The sequence below is a fragment of the Stegodyphus dumicola genome, chromosome 5 (assembly GCF_044657685.1).
Source record: "Stegodyphus dumicola isolate Sdum_Otavi_A_Nest chromosome 5, ASM4465768v1".
Taxonomy (NCBI): Eukaryota; Metazoa; Arthropoda; class Arachnida; order Araneae; family Eresidae; genus Stegodyphus; species Stegodyphus dumicola.
In genome coordinates, this window is record NC_140772.1 from 50,676,788 (window position 1) to 50,695,776 (window position 18,989).

Genomic DNA, 18,989 nt, shown 5'->3' on the forward strand with positions numbered 1-18,989 from the left:
TATATATATAAAATGTAATTTCTCATACATTATTTGTTTTGTGCAGCCGGGGCAACAGGAATGAGACAAATTTTGGAATATAAAGTGGTAGGTTTATTTTAGCATCCATCTCACAAGCGTTCTCCTCCTATCTTAAGCAGAAGCCCTACTTATACATATGTGTGCGTCACGAGGCTCCTCCAATCAGCGATATTAATTGAAATTACGAGGTGACGCTATCTTCTCATCAGGAGTGTTCTTAAGGACTTTATGTAATATGACAGATTTATGAGTTTGGCGATTTGGCGGGCGCCAACAGGTTAATATATTTTATACTAAAGAAAGGATTTCGCCAAAATTTAGGAACAGGGATGCAATTTAGGTAGAGAATCGCCAACACATTATTAAGCAATATTATTAGAATTCAATTTAATCAATTGATTTAAAAATATCATTACAGATTATCCCCCCCCCCAATCTGAAAAGGCTTGCAGTCGCGGCCGTCGACCCAAGACAGTCCAGATAGTGAGAGCAGAAAATTTAGTTATTAGGAAATTAAGTTAGTAGGAAAACTGATTGGATTTACCTCAAGGCACACAAAACGTTTACATAAAATATGACATCAAATATTTGAATATAATGAATACATTTATACCAAAATAATACTTTTTAAAATTTTTAAAATAAAAACACTATTATTAAATCAGTAATTATAATTCAATAGTAATAATATCATTTGCATCGCCAATCTTTTTACTAATTGCTTCTGTTTGACTTATTGTGACGAGAATACAAGTGATGAAATCGACACGAAAATACACATTTTTGTGCACTCTTGATTAGATTTTCGCAAAACACGATCAATCACCACACAAGCACAAATCTCTCGAGAGCAACACAGAACGGCGTAGACGTAGGGAAAGATTTCCATCCTCAAAAGTAGGTCAACGGTAAGAGCACATTTGATGAACGACGAACTTTCGATGGAAACACAGATCACGCATCACAGGGGGCAGAAGGGTGCTTCTCTGGACATAAAATAATCTGCAGAATACCAGAATACAGGTAACAGAAGGATGATTCTCTTGAAGCAAGAACGCTTAGAGAAAAATGTAGAAACATAGAAGTCGCACAGCGGCAAATTCCTCTTAAAGTGCGTAACATTTCATCCGTATAATCCTTGGGGTATCTTCCTTTTTTAGATAATCCCTTTGAAGGTGGTATCCTACCGGCTTTCTGAAATGTAATTTCTCGTACATTATTTGTTTTGTGCAGCCGGGGCAACAGGAATGAGACAAATTTTGGAATATAAAGTGGTAGGTTTATTTTAGCATCCATCTCACAAGCGTTCTCCTACCTTGAGCAGAAGCCCTACTTATACATATGTGTGCGTCACGAGGCTCATCGAATCAGCGATATTAATTGAAATCACGAGGTGACGCTATCTTCTCATCAGGAGTGTTCTTAAGGACTTTGTGTAATATGACAGATTTATGAGTTTGGCGATTTGGCGGGCGCCAACAGGTTAATATATTTTATACTAAAGAAAGGATTTCGCCAAAATTTAGGAACAGGGATGCAATTTAAGTAGAGAATCACCAACACATTATTAAGCACTATTATTAGAATTCAATTTAATCAATTGATTTAAAAATATCATTACATATATATATATATATTAGCTCATAATTTAAGATATTTTATTTTCTTACTTTCATTAATAATGTAAATGTCATCTTAATAAATGGAAGTTTATGAAACTAGAGACTAAAATAAGTAATTATGCAAATTTAGCTAATAAAGGCTAAATACAGGATACAGGTCTTAAATTCCACACCGCTCAGAGAGTTAAATATATATATGCTGTCAAGTTCAAAAGTTTAAAGATGAAAGTATTGAATGAAAAGTTGCTTGAATAAAACTGAAAAGAAAATACATATATATGTATGTATGTATGTCTGTATATATATATATATATATAGTGAGAGAGAGAGAGAGAGAAATAGAAAGCAGGAGAGATGATAAGAATAAAAAAAATAAGATGATAAGAATAAAAGTATATGGAATATAAATCTAAAAGTGGCAAGCTACCTGACATGGGGAAAGCAAAAAATCAAACACAATGAAGCATAAAACTGGAAATAATTCTGAAACAAAATGTAAATTAAAACAAAACAATTTATTAATAAAAGTTAATAATTCTTTGGTATTTTTTAAGGAGCAGATAATGAAATATTTTTGGTACTCTTTAATTAAAGTCATGCCACACATTTTCAACGCCTTGCTGCCACATTTGGACTTATTTTTTTTTCCCTCTGGTTCAATACTAGACATATAGAGTAATAGGGAACTGCATCAAGGAACATTCTCTAACTTAAACAATCCTTTAAAAACTCATTGTCAGAGAAAAACAGCCTACATTATAGTTCTCTTTTTATAAGTAGGTTTTCATCAATTTCTACAACGTCCATTGAGTTTAATGTTAGAACAAGTTAACAAGAAATCAACACATACTATCTCTAATTTAATTATTCCAGTCAGCCATTGTGATATTATTCATTTGAAGTAAGCTTTGGGTTGAAAATCTCAATAGACATTAACAATTGACATCATAAATAAATGAATCAACCAGCAGTAATAAGGGGAATACATGATCTTATAAATATATTTGTGTTTGAAATACCTTTTTCTTCTCTGTAGGAGCAAAGGCTGCATTTTGATTTCATGAAATGATTATTCGAACATAATCTTTCTTTGTGAAGAACATCTCTTTCTTGAAGAAACAAAATAGTCAATGATTGCACGATGATTCTAAAGGCAATTATCACCAAGAAAGAAGCTAAACCAAACTGGCAATACCTTATGTCAAGGAAATACAGCCCCCCTCCAAAAGCATTTGTTATGGCTTTAACAGAAAAGTAGCTATTTTCCAACTGATGATATCTCTTTATATATACCATTATATATATCTCTTTATATATATATATATATATATATCAGGATTCGTATGGTTCTTAAAGGTCCTTAGTTTTTTTTTTTTTTTTTTTTTTTTTTTTTGTCCTTTAAATTTCTTAGTTTGGGCCAAAACTGGCAAAAGGTTCTTAATTTTACTCATCACATATTTCTGTCTGCTATTTTACGACTGCCATTTTGAATGTGAATGAACATTTTGGAGGAATATTTTTTGGCGATTCATTGACAAATAAATGTTTGATGGGTTAACTCTTGAATTCTGTCATTGAATAACACTAAGCACCAGGGTGCTCGGACGCGGGGCCCTAACTCAAATCGAATAAAATTCAGAGTTTCTAAATAGATTTCTGTCAATAACTAGTTCAATAAATGTATGCCATTTTGAATGTGAATGAACATTTCGGAGGAATATTTTTTGGCGATTCATTGACAAATAAGTGTTTGATGGGTTAACTCTTGAATTCTGTCATTGAATAACACTAAGCACCAGGGTGCTCGGACGCGGGGCCCTAACTCAAATCGAATAAAATTCAGAGTTTCTAAATAGATTTCTGTCAATAACAGTAAATGTATGCATTTTTAAAATGTATATACATATGTAATATATTCAGGAGCAGGAATTTTGATTGCATAAAAGTGTTGATCCATAATGACTAGGAAATTGGAGGCGAAGGCAGATTAAATCTTCAGCTTTATTCCCAGCAACATGTTGCGACTACACACAAGTTGGCATGCCTATTCCGAAATGCTTACATTTTAGATAATTTTGCAGTAAGACAGGAGGAGCAGACAGACAGCAATGCAGCCATGCCAAAGCATTGAAAGCAAGTGCATAACGTTCAGGGTGAAATCTTAAGTCAAACTGAGTTAGTTTTGGTTCTCAAAGCATTTTGATTGGATAGTTAATATTGCTGTAAAATTATTATTGGCTGCTTGAGTTTTAGTTCAGTTTACATCACCAGAATTACGTAAGAGTCATACGACATAGATTAGTCTCGAAATGATGCAGTGCAGAGAGGGGTTACTATTTTTAGAATACAGAAGTGAAATTTACATTGCTATTTTAATCTTTAACATATTCTTTATTTTTATTACATATATATATAAGAAATAAAATTTAAATAAAAAATATAATACAATATATTATGTTCTTTACAGCTCTAGCTAATTTTTACCTCTCCTTTTCTTATAAATTGTATCTTTTAAGATAGATAGATATATGTACTATAATAATAGCAAGGAAAAGACGGAGCATTGTTGATGCATACATAGATCCATATTGAAGAGGAAGAATTCTGATTGGGTAGTATATAATAAGTTGACTTCGTAATATCTAAAAAAATTGGCAGTCAAGGCAGTTTTGTTTTCATTTTTATTTCAAGTTAAAATATGTGGCCACAGCTCACTTGGCACTCTAATTATGCCTATTCAAGAACATTTACATTTTTGATACTTTTGCAAAAGGAAGCAAGACCCGCAAAATTACATCCTAGCAGAGCAGAGAGCAAAGCTGAAGTGCGTGGTTATCTGATATGGAAGCACACGAAGAGAAAGGCTTTGGTTCTGAGTAGAAAATTTCAGTTCCCAATAATTACATCATCAGCACCGTGCAGGCATGCAAAAAGGAATGATTTAGAAATGACGCAATCCCGAGAAGTTATTACAAGTTTTAAAAAAGAGAGAAAGAATTAAAGACTTTACCATTAGTTTAAATTATAATTTTGATTTATATATTTTTTTTATTGTATGTATTTTTAAGTTATATATTTTTTATTTTGCGTATATGTATATCTTTAAAATATATATATATATATATATGATATTTTAAAGTATTTGGTGACAAATACGTAAATACACAAGGTATTGCTCAATGCCATAGAAAATACATAATATTTACAGATTATACATTACAGTAAAATGAGATAAATTTGCAGGACAGTGCATAAAAAAATACATCAGTCCTCCAGAATTGCACTAGTGTTCAAAATTGCCATAGGCTTTTTGTTATTAGCTTTACTCCTGTAATCATAGTTGCATATTAATTTCAGTATTGTATAGGGTTCTGATCTTAGCACAAAAATTTTCGGCTAAATGGTAATAATAAGCAGAACAACTTTTAGTTCCTCATGAATTTTGTTGTTGCATATGTACCAAGATGCATTAGAAATCTGATACAGAACACAGTTCTGCACCCTTTGGAATCCTTTTCTGCTAGATTTGCAGGAGTATGCCCAGACTGGACAGGTATAGCATGGTATGCAAGATGGGTTTATAAATGGTGGATACTTGAGTTTTAGATACGAGGCCATAGTTATGACCTTTTTTTATTATGTGGCACTAAATTTAGCGACATACTCACATTTTAGTGATTTCAAAATCAGTTTGTATACTATTTTTTTTAACTCAAAGACTAATAAAAAAAATTATGCTAATAAATTAATATTATGCATATAAGAAATAACATTAATATAAAACATTTTTAAAACAACTTTCCACCATCCTTTGGATCAAAGAATGTCATCAGCTTAATGCTGGCCCGTTAAGGTTCCACACTTACAGGGGACCAGCTATCATAGATTATGAACCCCCCAGACCATTGTGCTTGCTGTGCAGACAGTGTATTGCGCAACAGAGTGGGTGGAATTGTACCATTAACCAGGGTGACTTCACACCCGTATGTGGCTATCATCTGTTCCTAAAATTAACCAGAATTCATCACTAAACACCATATTTTGCCAATTTGTGGCATTCCACTTCACTCTGACTTGGTACCACTGTAGACGGAGTCATTAATGTTTCAGTGTTAAAAACAGTACATGAAAAAGCAACTTAGATTGCAAATTCTCTTCTACGAGACATCTAAAAATGGTTTGTGGAATAACTGGCACACCCATATCTAATTGTATCATGGAACAAGTCACTGGGGGATCGAATGCTTGCAACAGAATCCTTCGATCCTCTCACCTCGTCATCTTCGTGGTTATTCATTCTACCCACGAAGCCCTGGTTCTCTGCATCTCTGTACTGCTTGACCTAGCGAACAACATGGGGCATCGACCCAAACTGCAGCTTTCATGCCAATGATCAGGCCCCTCTCAAACTCACTGTGAGAAATGTCTTCTCTCATGTTTACTTGATATTCTTCACTTAGTAAAGTCCTCCTAGAGTTGAAGTGTGATCATCCTGCTTATGAATCTTCATCTATGTGCCAGTTTATATAGGGCCTATTTCCTGATTGCAGTTCCAGTACGGAGTATGTGGTCATGTACATTGGCACCAAACTTGGATCGTGTGCATATTGGATCTTGCTGTACTTATTCCGCAAAGTTTCTTGATTGTACCTTCCTTCTTGGTGCAATGTTTTCATTGTTCCTGGGTGTATTTTGTTGCTTAGTATTATAGTTAAGCTATATATTAGTTACTTTTGTGTGGACAAATAACATAGATGTTTATATTCTAGAAACTGCTTTTAATAATCTGATAATAATTATTTTATTTTTTTGCAGATTGTAACTGCACATGCTGTAAGAGTCCCTGTAACAAAAAATCTGAGTAGAAATGTTACAGGATTTCTTCCTGTCCATTGCATTCATCAGTTACTTAAAAGTCGAGCTTTTACTAAATATAAGGTATAATATTTTTTACCGCTTGTAGTCTACATAAAAATAATTGAATTGTTGAGAGATACTGTATATGATACTTAAAAGTTCACAAATAATTGTGAATATGAAGTAATGACATATGACTAATGTTTCTGTGATCGTTATGTTAAACTAAACTATAAAGAATTTATTTAAAAATATTTCAAAGCAAATTATTGTAGGAAAATATATTGTGGGCCTATACAGACTCCTCAAACACAATATATCAGGTTCAGTAATATGCTAACCACAGCACTAATGAGAAGAATACCTCAATTTTTCGTATCCACTTCTATCAAAAGGAACAGAATAAATAACAGTTTGCAAGTTTTAGTGTGGTAAGAAATTTTTTACCACAGTTTTAATTTATTCACTATTAAGCCTCATCCCCCATTCTCTAATTGATTGAAGAAGCAGACATGTGAAACTGACTAGAGTTTGAACTGCGTAGGAATAAGAATAGGAGAATTAAAAAGTAGGGAATAAATCAAACTTTAAAGTTGTATATACACTCTGAGACTTGGTGTGAGGATAGAAATTAAGCATAGGTGGTCTTTCTTTTCTGTTCGCCTCTTTGTATGATGTTAACTAAAATGTTGATGTCATTGCTAATAGTGGAAAAATAATTGAAGTAGGAGCTTATGCCTTAAAGCTCATTCATCTCCTAATTTCTTAAAAATAACATTAAAACAATTCACAGAATGCAAATCTAAAAATCAGATCATGATAATAATTTTATTGATTGTATTATTGCAGTCTTAAAATTCACAATTTTAAATACATAAATATAACTTCTTACCTGTATTTTTAAAATAAAAGTCTTAAAACATAAGATTTCATTTTAAATTGCTTTACAAATCATTGCAATCCTCAGCCTCAAAACAAAGAATAATTTAAATTAAGCATTTTATTATTTTCCACTGTTTTCAAATACTGAGTTAGTATTTTTATGTTAACATTTTGTATAAACTTTTTGAATAAACATGTTGGAAGAGCAAAGAATTAACCAAAAATTATAAAACCTTTTTTACTACTCCAAGCAGTAAAAATTTATATTTATTTTTATATTATTTATTTTTATGTTAACATTTTGTATAAACGTTTTGAATAAACATGTTGGAAGAGCAAAGAATTAACCAAAAATTATAAAACCTTTTTTACTACTCCAAGCAGTAAAAATTTTTACATGGAAGATATCCATAACAAATCCAGATATCCTGATAATTTGAATATCTTCATCAGTTTACATCCCAAATATAAATAGTATTATGAATATAAAAAAAAGTGTGCAACACTTAATGCTCTATGGTAAATTCAAATTTAAAACTTTTAGATAGTCAAACTCTGCATTATCCATTGCACTGTTTGGGCACATTGGTGGAATGCTAAATTTCTTGCAACTTAATATTAAGTATTAAAGGTAAGGTTAAATTAAGTATTATTTCATGAAAAATGGATTTGTGTTAGAGAGTGCATCAATGTAGGAGTTTTCATAGCTGCTGGAAAATTTTTGAAACTCGTGATACTTGGAATGATTTAACATTATCTGCTTATCAAGAAAAAATTTTAGTGCTGCAGTAATCTCTAATAAACCAACATATTTTCTTCTTTAGGTATAATATATTGTCCATGTCCTCCTCTCTGCAGGCAAATATGTCTATTTAAAAGTATCTGCAAATGAGCAGTTTCTATTTGCACATTCAACTTTGTGATTATTTATAGTCTTGCAGTTGTTATAATCTTGTATTCTTCACATTATTTAAAAAATAAAAACCATTTAATTTCCTATCATTTCTGATTTTAGCTTTATACTTGATTATTATATTTCTTTTACTGACATTTGATATATAATTATTGTTCTTTTTTCTTTAGGTACCCATAAAAGACTGGATTTACAAACAAATATGTCATACTGTACCACCTTTACATCCTGTCTTGCCTGCATTAATTGAAGTGTATGTAAATTCTGTTTTAACTCCGAGTTCAAAAGGCTCTATAGACACCACAAATGAGCCTATAACAGAAGAAGAAATTCTTGCGGTGTTTTCTAAGTCTGTTTTTATGCCCCAAGAACAAGATAAGATTGTTACCTTACCTTCAAAAGATAATGTGCCAATGGAAACTGATGAAAAGCCATCATCTTTGACATCACAGCTATTGCTGTTATATTATCTCTTACTTTATGAAGACACACGTTTATCAAATATGAAAACTATTTTGGCAAGTGAAAGAAAAGTTAAACGGTATTCACCTCAGTTTATTGCCAAAATTCCGGTATTCTATTTAATTCAAAGAGCTCAAAAAGATCAGCAACAATTTGTTTTTGCCCCATTGCTGCGTCTACTTACAACTCATTATCCTCATCTCTGTTTAGTACAGTCATGGCTAACTGATGATGAAGATAGCGATTTTGCCTTGAAGAATTCCCGTGTAAAACTTCTAGGGTGGCCAGAACATGGGTTTAATAAAGAAAGTCTTGATAAAGGTATTTGTTTCAGCTATAAAATGATGCTTTCAGTACTATGGTAAATGCGTATTAAGTTTTTATTACACCTTGATATAGGTATTTGCTTGAGTATGAATGATATATGAACAGCAGCTGTTATAGATTGAAAATAAAAGAAAACTTTATATTTAAGTAATAATTGAATTTAAAATATATATATATTTATAATTAAAAAAAACTTTCAGTACCATTTCCAAGAAACAGAAACTCAGTTAAAACCAAGAATATTAAAAAAAAAATTTTTTTTAGTCAGTATTTTAGTTAATTTGATTTTTAATATTTTTTTTCTGAATATCTATTGCTTTAAAAACATAAAAATCAGTAAAGAAAAATCCTTAATTGTGAAAAAAAAAAGTAAAAATTTTTAAGTATTGAAAAAGTAGCTAATGTCATTGTTCGCAGATATAAAGCAAAGAAAAATAAAGTTTTATGCCTAAAATTTCATTTTTTCTTACCATCGACTCTTTTTTATACAGTGTTATTATATATTAACCCAGTATAAAAATTTGCTAATAAAAAAGCATTTAATTTTTAAGAAATATGCTTTCGTTCAGTATTTTAGTATAATAAGTATTTACTTTTAATAGCTTCTAAATTCCTGCTGGTCAATGAAACTTTTTATGGAGAAAATTTAGTAATGTTTGTCTGTACAAGCTCAAAATATCTGAGCAGAAAAATTATCCTTTTTTTTTAATGCTGGCAACATTTGCATTGAAAATTTCAGAAAGGGGAAGCTTATTCAATCTGAAGGGGAGGGGAAAGAGAGAAAACTCAACCAAAAAATATTTATGGAATTAGTTAAAAGGCTTTAAATGACTTATATTTCATTTTTAAAAAAGAAAATAAATGTTTGCATCTCTGATAAAATAATGAAATAGTTCTTTTTGCAAAAATTATACATATCAGATAGAAGAAAGATTTTTAGTATTGTTGTTATATCATCATCATTGTTTTGATCTCTTCCATTTGATTTGTATCTTTATAATTTCTTGTTTCATTCAATGGAATGTAGAAAGGTAGCAAGCACAACAGAGAACTATCAAAATTCATCAGTTAGTTCAGTCTTTTAAAAAGTAAATAAATCTCTAGAAAAAAAATGCATGAAATTTAACGTATATAATTTTCTTGTTAGTCTCTGAAATTAGGTTTTTTAGTTATAAGAAAGATTGGTTATCTTTAATTTTTATCTTTTTTTCAACAAGGTATAAATATATTTTTTCTTGAAAAAACTTTGAAGGTATTATTCCGACTTGATACTACTGCTTTTAAATTAACAAATTATTTTTATTTGAGATTGAAGTATTACATTTTAATTAAATCAGAAAGATTTAATTGCAGAAAATGTTATATATGTATATGCTTTATTTATGCAATATGAATGCAGAATTTGTAATCAATATCAGTTGTGCATTTTAAAATGTTCTTGCTCACATAAAGGTTTTAAACTTCAAATTTTTAATATTTTAAAATGATATATTTATCAGTACTGTCATTAAATTATATGCATTATTTTCTGGAGTTTGGTGAATATTTATTACAGCTACATATTTACAGTTATTAAAAAATTTTTCCCTCAGCATTTGAGCAAGTGGAAAGTTGTCCGTTTCAACTATTGTCACATCTAAACCATCTTCTTGCATTACCTGTGCAGCAACTGTGGCCTTATGCTTCAAAATTTGTAACCTATCTGCCTAAATTACTTGATAATTCTGATAAACTTCAAATTCTTATCAAAGCAAAAAAAGTGTGGTGGAAGCTGAATTCCATATTTCCTCGTAACCTTTGGGTCATGACTGTAAATACTTTCTCCCAAAAAACATTCAAAACGGCTCGAAAACTCACTTTAGATGATATTATTCTGGATCCTCTTTATGTGCTGAGATGTGATAAAAGAATATTCAGGTAAGAAATAGCTGTTAAATAATTAAAGACTGAATTTTTGTATTGTTAATAAATGTTCTCTTTTTGGGGGGAAGAGGGGCAAAACTGCAATCTGCAATTAGAAAACAGAGTATGTTTTATGGATAATAATTATTTAAAAGGCAGTATTAAGTATTTTATGATTTATGAAACATTTAAATATATTGCCATATTTTTGTCTTTCATACTGCTATAGTGTAATAATTAAGAAATTTAGATTGTTTTTTACTTTATTGAGTGCATTGACAATTATCATATATTAATAATTACCTCTTGTAAAAAATATAAGAAAATATATATCAACATATTAAAATCAAATATCTCTCAATATTCTTTAACACTGTTGCTGAAAGAACTCATGGACCTGGAAAACTGCTTGCATATAGTAATGCTGAATTATTAACTTTATAATTCCATGGCTTTTAGGAAGAAGTGTTGAATGTTTTTAATCTTGACTGAGTGACTGATGTTAGGATTCATCCACCAACTTGAATTAGTCCTTCGTCATCTAAGGAATTATTCAAAGAAAGATATTTATTGTTGAAGGCTAAAGATTTATTTTTTTTCGGTATCTTCAGTTATAAAGAAAATTCATATTCTGGAACTAGTTTTAAGAATATAAGTGATGGCATTTAAAATCTCTGTTGCACTGAAGGTGCGATGCATCGGTGTGCGATGTATCAGGATGACTAGAATTGTAAATAAATATGAGACAGAAAACTAGTACTCTACAAAATTTAGTATAAGAAGAAAACTTCAACAAAAAATTCAGAAATTTTTTTTCATGTTATACTTCAATATGATTGTGATTTCCTCTTATGTCTGTAAACCAACATTTTGAGGTATAAGAAAAAAACAAGGGTAATTCTATTAGATAGGAGTTGCTCAAGCCCATTTTCCCAAAGTGTGTGAACGAGAAGATCTTTTGGCAAAATGCTTCTGGAGATGTAATCAGTGGATTTGAAAAACTACAAACATTAAGTCCACATTGCTTGTGCAGCAAGTGATTTAATATAGTTAGCTCTATTTGTCACAAATTGATTTTAGTAGGTGAAGACTAGATCCAGCTTAAAACAATTTGTAAGTCAGACCTTGCAATCTCCAAAAGTTGAAAAGATTAGTTAAACATTAGAATTTTAATTGAGTAGATACAAGTTAATATGAACAATGAAATAGTATGCATTAAACTCTTAATAAAACAGAATAATTTTTAAAATAACTAAAAAGCACTTTAAATAGAATAATGTCTGAAGCTACCATCTAGTGAATTTGAAGTAAGAAATTTTAATCTTAAAGTCAAACAATATGTATTTTTAGGAAATAGTAACTTTATAGGTGATTTCAAAATTTAATATTTAATTTGTTACTCATGTTGTATTAAATATGTAGTAGGATGTGCCCTCAAAGATGGCTGAGATAAGTGGAGAACATCTAAAATTTAATTCGTCTTTGGTTTAGATGTAACAAAGAGATGTTTTTTACGTGTGAAGATGGATGACAAACGCACATACATGTGTGACCATTGAAGCAAGAGTTCAGGTAGACAATTCTTGTACTACTGAGAAGAAGATGGTAATGTTGACCATGATGCAATGTCATGAGACATAGGTCCATGCAGAATTGTGAGGTAAATGAATATACTTGTAGCACTTGGGATCCATAAAGCTAAGATCCAATGCATTTGATAGATTGTGAATCCTGGCTGTTACCACACCTCTGCACTCCAATCGATTTCTACTGTTGTTAGCGTCTTCTACCACCACAAACATGTTGGTATTCCACATTACACATGTAGCTGAGCTTCCACTGTACTACCATTCTCTCTTCTTTTCAATACTGTGCAGAAAGTAAAAGAAATGCAAATTTCCAACACTCTCCCTTGCAGTACTGAAAAAAGAATAAAACAGAAAAACGCATTCATTAGTTAACACTCAAAACATATTAGATTCGTACATTATCTTTATTTATTTCTGCTGAGATTCCTTATTAAAATATCAGCAGGCATTTCTGCCATTTGATATGTGACCAATGAAATTTCTTCATCATATAACTAACTCTCTAGTGTACTAAAATTGAGTATTGATGTGTTTTGTTCTAGAATGGTAAACTGAATTCTTTACTAAATGTTGTGCACTTTGATTTTCAATCCCTAACACAGTTGATTCTGCTACTTTTTCCGATAACCACACTTCCCCAATAGCAAACCCAATTGCATAACTTTGTTTGCAGCTTCAATTAATGCTATGTATTCTGCTACAGTACTTGATACAGCTACAATTGTATGCTTGTTCCATTTCTCACAAAGTCAGATTACTCTCCAAGATGAAACTATACCCACTGAAAGATTTCCTGTCGAGAGTATTTTCAGCATCTACATACTTTCATTTGTTTTCTGGTAAATTATATTTGCAGTTTAAATGCTGTAGTACACATTTTACTCAAATCCAGTCGAAGCACTTTTGGGTTACTGTTAAACTAATTGAGTCTACTAACAGAATTTGCAATGCCAGGCTGCGTAGATACAACTAAATAACTCAAAGATTTGATTAAGGATTGATACTTTTTTTTTCACTTTTGTTTTCATTTGTCAACATTTGAAGATATACAAAATATAATGTTAGAATCTCTAATACTGTTGATATAGGCTTACATTCTTGCAAACTATACTTAACCATATGTTCAAATCAATATTGAACTTAGCTAATTGATACATTTCCATTTTGTTCAATGTTTTGATGTCTAAACACTTTGTTTTTTCCTTCTTGAGTCCACAGTTTTGAAACTTTTATTGGGTTTCCTTAATGTGTATCACAAAGATTCCCTTTTAGTTAGAATATCAAATCATCCACATATGTAGCAATTATGACATACTCATCTGCTTTTTTCCTGTACATAAAATAATACATAGGTATCAGATTTTTTAAAAAAATTTTCATGGAGTTTTAGGTTTTACATCCATTTTGCTCATTTAAATCCATAAACTGACTTTTTAAGTTTAGAGATTTAGCTTTCAAACGTTTTATGTGTTTTATGTTTCAAACATTTTATGTATGTTAAAAAATTTTATGTGTGGGACATCAAAATTTCTTCATCAGTTTCTCCATTAAAATAAGCTGTTTGAACGTTCATTAGATATATCTTCAGATTATTCTCAGCAGCTAATAAATAATGTGTGTCTAGTATTATTACGAACTATGAATGAAAAAGTTTTTGTATAGTCAATTCTATACTTATGTGAACATCCTTTGACGATGAATCTTGCCTCGTACCGATCAACATTGCCATCCACCCTCCACTTTATTTGGAATATCCATTTGCAGAAATGTCTTTTCAGTCTTCTAGAAGGTCAGTTAATTCCCAGGTATGGTTTTTCATTAAAGAATTTATTCATCTTGCATAGCTGCTTTCTTTCTTTCTCTCTCTCTCTTTTTAATCAGGTCTTTTTAAAGCTTCTGCAGTTTCTGGTCCTGTAAAAGCTTCAATTTACCAAATTAGGGTCTATTTTGCTGATAGTCTTTTCTTTACCTGCCCATTCACCTATTTTGAGAAATATCAGTCTTCCTTGTTCTCTTTCAGAGTTTTCAACTGAAATTGCATTTACTTCCAACATCTAGTCTCCCTTCATCTGCTATTTCTGAATTTTTATGTGCAGAAACTAATTTAATGAATTTATTTTCATCAGCTGTTGAAGTTTCCAATCTTGTTTGAATTGTAGCAATTCTAAAAATTAAACTTCACAATATTTGATGAGTTCCAGCTTTCCACAGATGGTATGCTTTTGCTTTCTCTGAATATACAATAAGACTATAGTCTTCATATTTGGAGAAAATTTTATATTTCCTGTTTGAATTTGTCAATGAAAAAAAGTATGCTTCAATAGGCTTTCTTTTGGAGCAAATGTCTTAGGCATTTTGGATCTGCTTTTAGTAGAATATCAGTTGTGTATATAGGCAAAATTTTTTTCTTTTTCTCCCAATGGCGGAGCCTCAACTTACTTCAACTTGGCAACAACTAAAGCCAGAAGTGGTGGTCACTTTATTATCGAGGCACCTAACAGGTGGGCCACCTTTGCCTCCGATGAAGGGGCAGACAGTTACAACCCTGCCTTCTCCGGGATTCGAACCCGGGCCCTTTGCTATTACAATTGGCTCCCCTAACCACTATACCATCTGGGCGGCATATAGGCAGAGATGTATACCATTTCTGCCTATAATACTTGTGGTAATTTTGACTTACAGACTGAACAGACATCTGACTATTTCAGCTAAAATATGACTGATGCGTTTTGCAACTCCATTCTGTTATGGTCTATACTCAACTAGAAATTGGCATTTAATGCCCTCTCTTTCCATAAATTGGCTAATTTGTTGTTAGCAAGTTCTTTGACATTATCATTTTGGAGAATGTTAGGTTACTTGTGTCTTTGTTTTTCAGTCTTATAATTTGTACTTTTTAAATGCTTGAAGGGTTTCGATTATTTTGTAGAACATACACATACTTTCTGCAACTTGCCATCTATGAACATTATGAAATATCTTGGACCACCTGAGGATATGACTTTCATTGGACCACAAATATTAGTATGTATAAGTTCAAAAGTTTATTGCATGTGCTTGTTTGGGGAAAAATAACCTAGCTTGATTTTTACTCATTTTGCAAAATAAAGATTTATTATTATACTTTGGAATTAGATTGTACACCATCATTTTAGATTGCAGTGCTTTTCAGTTGGCTAAATTCTAATGATCACACTTTTCATGCCAAAATTTAATTTTACCATTTCAAATATTTGTCTTACATTGCAAAGTTTGAAATTTCAGGTATGTCATTTTATTTACAACATGTAGCTGATTTTGCTTAATTGCTTGTAAAACAAAGTGTTTATTTTTAGCCCATGCATAGTTATTTATAAAATAAGTAAATTTACATTATGATGCTAAGATAACTGAAATTAAGTTCATTTTTAGTCTAGGAACATATAATACATCTTTTTGTTTTATGTGCTGTAGTTGAATTGACGATTGCATAAATTTCAGTTTTCCCTTTGCCTTTAACATTTACTAATTTATTATTTGCCAATTAAACTCAACTTTCTCTTTCAGTTGTTGATGTGACTCAAACTTTTGCTGTTGCGTGCAAGTGCGGCTGTCCTAGTCAAGATGTAGTTATTTGTGCCTAATTTGAGCCCACCAGCAGCCGAGCAGTAAAGTCACTGAACACTGGTAGTTCTGTCTGAGGTTCGAATCCCATGAACGGGTTGGCTGCATGGGTGTTTTCATGGTTTTCCCAGTGTGTGACATGTATACAAGTCAGTTTCCCTTAGAAAGTCCTTCACAAAAACATTCCTTCCCTTAGGCAGATAGCCCTTGAGGCTTTGCCATAATCACATAAACCAAACCAAACCTGTTCCTGATTCTCGCATTGTATTGACAATGCTGAGCAAACAACTTTATTTAATATTTTCTTGATCAAGGTTTTTACCTTTCCTTCCTACATTCTGATGCTTTATGTTCTGTTCTTTTGCAGTTACAGCAACTAAAATCTTAATTTTGCATTTTATTATATTAAATAACTAAAGCATCTTGTGCTTTTAAATTGGCATCTTTTCGACTGTCTTAGTAATGTCAATTTTGAAGTCCATCATAAGGAGGCAGTCCATCATAAGATTCTGCCATGATTTTGATTTCAGATTTTCCAGTAAAGTTACATAATAGCAAAATAGTTGCAAATTCTTCTAGCATTTCATAACCTATTTCTGCATGTTTATCTAAGAGTTTAAAGAAAAAAACAAATAATCTTGCATCATTCTGTTTGTTTTCATGGGTCTCTTATGGTCCTTAATTCCTTAGGTTTTTTTTTTTTTTTTTTTTTTTTTAACAAAGCCTTAAAAATTGGTAAAATGTTTTTAAATTTACTTATCTTCCATTTCTGTCTGTTTTTTTATGACTGCTGTTTTGAGTGAGAATTAACATTTATGAGGAATATTTTTGGGAAATCATTGAAAGATATGTATTTGATGGGTTATCTTTTGAACTTGTTCCTACTTTTAATGCAAATGGTGTCTTACTTGAGTTCCTGGGCACAAGGCCCTACTTCAATCAAAACCAAACATTTTGAAATTCTTTTTTATAATTGAAGAGATCACAATATAGTACATCAAAAACACCTTTTTCCTTTTAGGGAAATAAAAGTATTGTTATGCAACACTAAATTTGGAAACTTATCAACTTTTGCTGATTTTAAGATTAATTTGTATACAGAATTTTGATTCACCGTTAAGAATTTTGGAGATATTTTATTTTTACAAAATTGATAAATGTCATTAAAATAATGATAATGTGTTAAAATTATATTTAAGTAAATATAATTTTAATTAAATTAAGAAATATTTTAAAAAAAAACATTTTCATTTCCTCTCTCATATTTTAAAGTTCCATTACTTTACATTCTGTCAATTTATGAATATTTTTATTTGAGGGAGGGAAAAAAAACAAAAGATAAGTTGACCTTTCAAAATGTATCTTATCAAAAGCTGCTGTAATTATTTTTTAATTAATTTCATTCATCATCTTTTGTATTTTTATAAAAATTTTCCTCATTTAAATCTATCAAATCTGGATCAGTTTTCTGCATAAAATTCACTTTGCACTTTTCATTGCTGAATTTTGTTTTAAAAAAAAATCTTCTGCCTTTTGTTTTTATAGTTGTTAGAGATACAGAGTTGTATAAATATCTGTTATTTTAAACTGTAAAATATTATTAGATTGAGATTTTAATAGTGCTTTTTAATGAATATTTTTTTAATACTTGCCATATAAATTTATAATTAAAGGTATCTAACTATATGCCCTTAGACGTAATCTCTCTGCATTAAGGGAAGTTATTGCGTGTCCTTAATCCTTGCTGCGGATACAAGTTACAAAACAAAAACATAAAAAATTAACCTAAAACATAGTTTTTGCAGCTAGTGAGACTTAAAATGCTACAAAACAGCTGAAACACTACAGGTGCTTTAGTGGCTTATTAGAACTTAATAGCGTGCTAACTGGGTTGAAACTACAAAACTAGCTGGATCATATAGACAAAGCAAAACTAACTTTTAGCACCTTCCAAGCATTCCATTGTCAGGCATTCAAATATCTTTCTAAGCAAGCAGTAATGGTAGCAACACCCAAGTTTCTGTTATAAATTATGCTGATAATGATTTTATTGCTCGTTTTAATCATTGCTTGACAATCTGCATAAACCTCTGGATTGAGCAAGTACATGATGAAATGAGGTATAAAAGAAAGCTTCGACATAAAACTTTAATAAAATGTCATCATTGTTCTTTAAAATATATGAGACAATTATAAGTGTAAAATATAAATATTTCAAGAAATTTAGTAATTTAATGCTAATTACTTGATAAATTTTGCAAAGTTAATTTCTTATCGAAATTGTTTTATAATTATGTTGAATTGTGTGTAATAATGCATCCTACTCACAAATATGTTTTATTCTTCGATTAATATTACAAAAGTGAAGTTTAAGCACAGATAATTGCTTGAATTTATTCAATTTCCATTTTCTGGTATGTTTTTTTCCATTGATGATCATTAAAAGTACTTAATTTCCAGAAGCGGAAATGTGTACAAACCCTGTTTCATCTTTTCAGAGATCAGCTGCTTTATAAGGCTCATTTTAGATATAGGGCCTTCCGGCTGATGAAGTTCATGTAATGTTATCCATGCTTCATATGAAGCTTACACTTTTTTATGTGTGATTTTATGTTAAGAATCATAATTGATTAGTCTTTCTGATCTTTTTTAACCCATTTTTCTACTTGGTTAACTTCAAAAATTTCTTGCTTTATAAATTGCAAACTTGCGTCTTTCCACAGTTCTGATTGCATTGAAAGCATTTTTAATAAGAAAAAAGCATGTTTCAAAGTTAGTTTTTTCTAACCTGTGAATTTGTAAATTAGCATT

General features: G+C 30.7%; 1 protein-coding gene across 1 annotated transcript in view; it reads left to right on the forward strand.

Annotated features, from left to right (window-relative positions):
* IntS2 (integrator complex subunit 2) overlaps positions 1–18,989 on the forward strand; it is an 85,302-nt gene that overhangs the window by 48,548 nt on the left and 17,765 nt on the right. Inside the window, exons 10-12 of the mRNA XM_035373643.2 lie at positions 6,459–6,581; positions 8,466–9,078; positions 10,677–11,001. Coding sequence (XP_035229534.2) covers positions 6,459–6,581; positions 8,466–9,078; positions 10,677–11,001 — 1,061 coding nt within the window. The remainder of the gene's footprint in view (positions 1–6,458; positions 6,582–8,465; positions 9,079–10,676; positions 11,002–18,989) is intronic.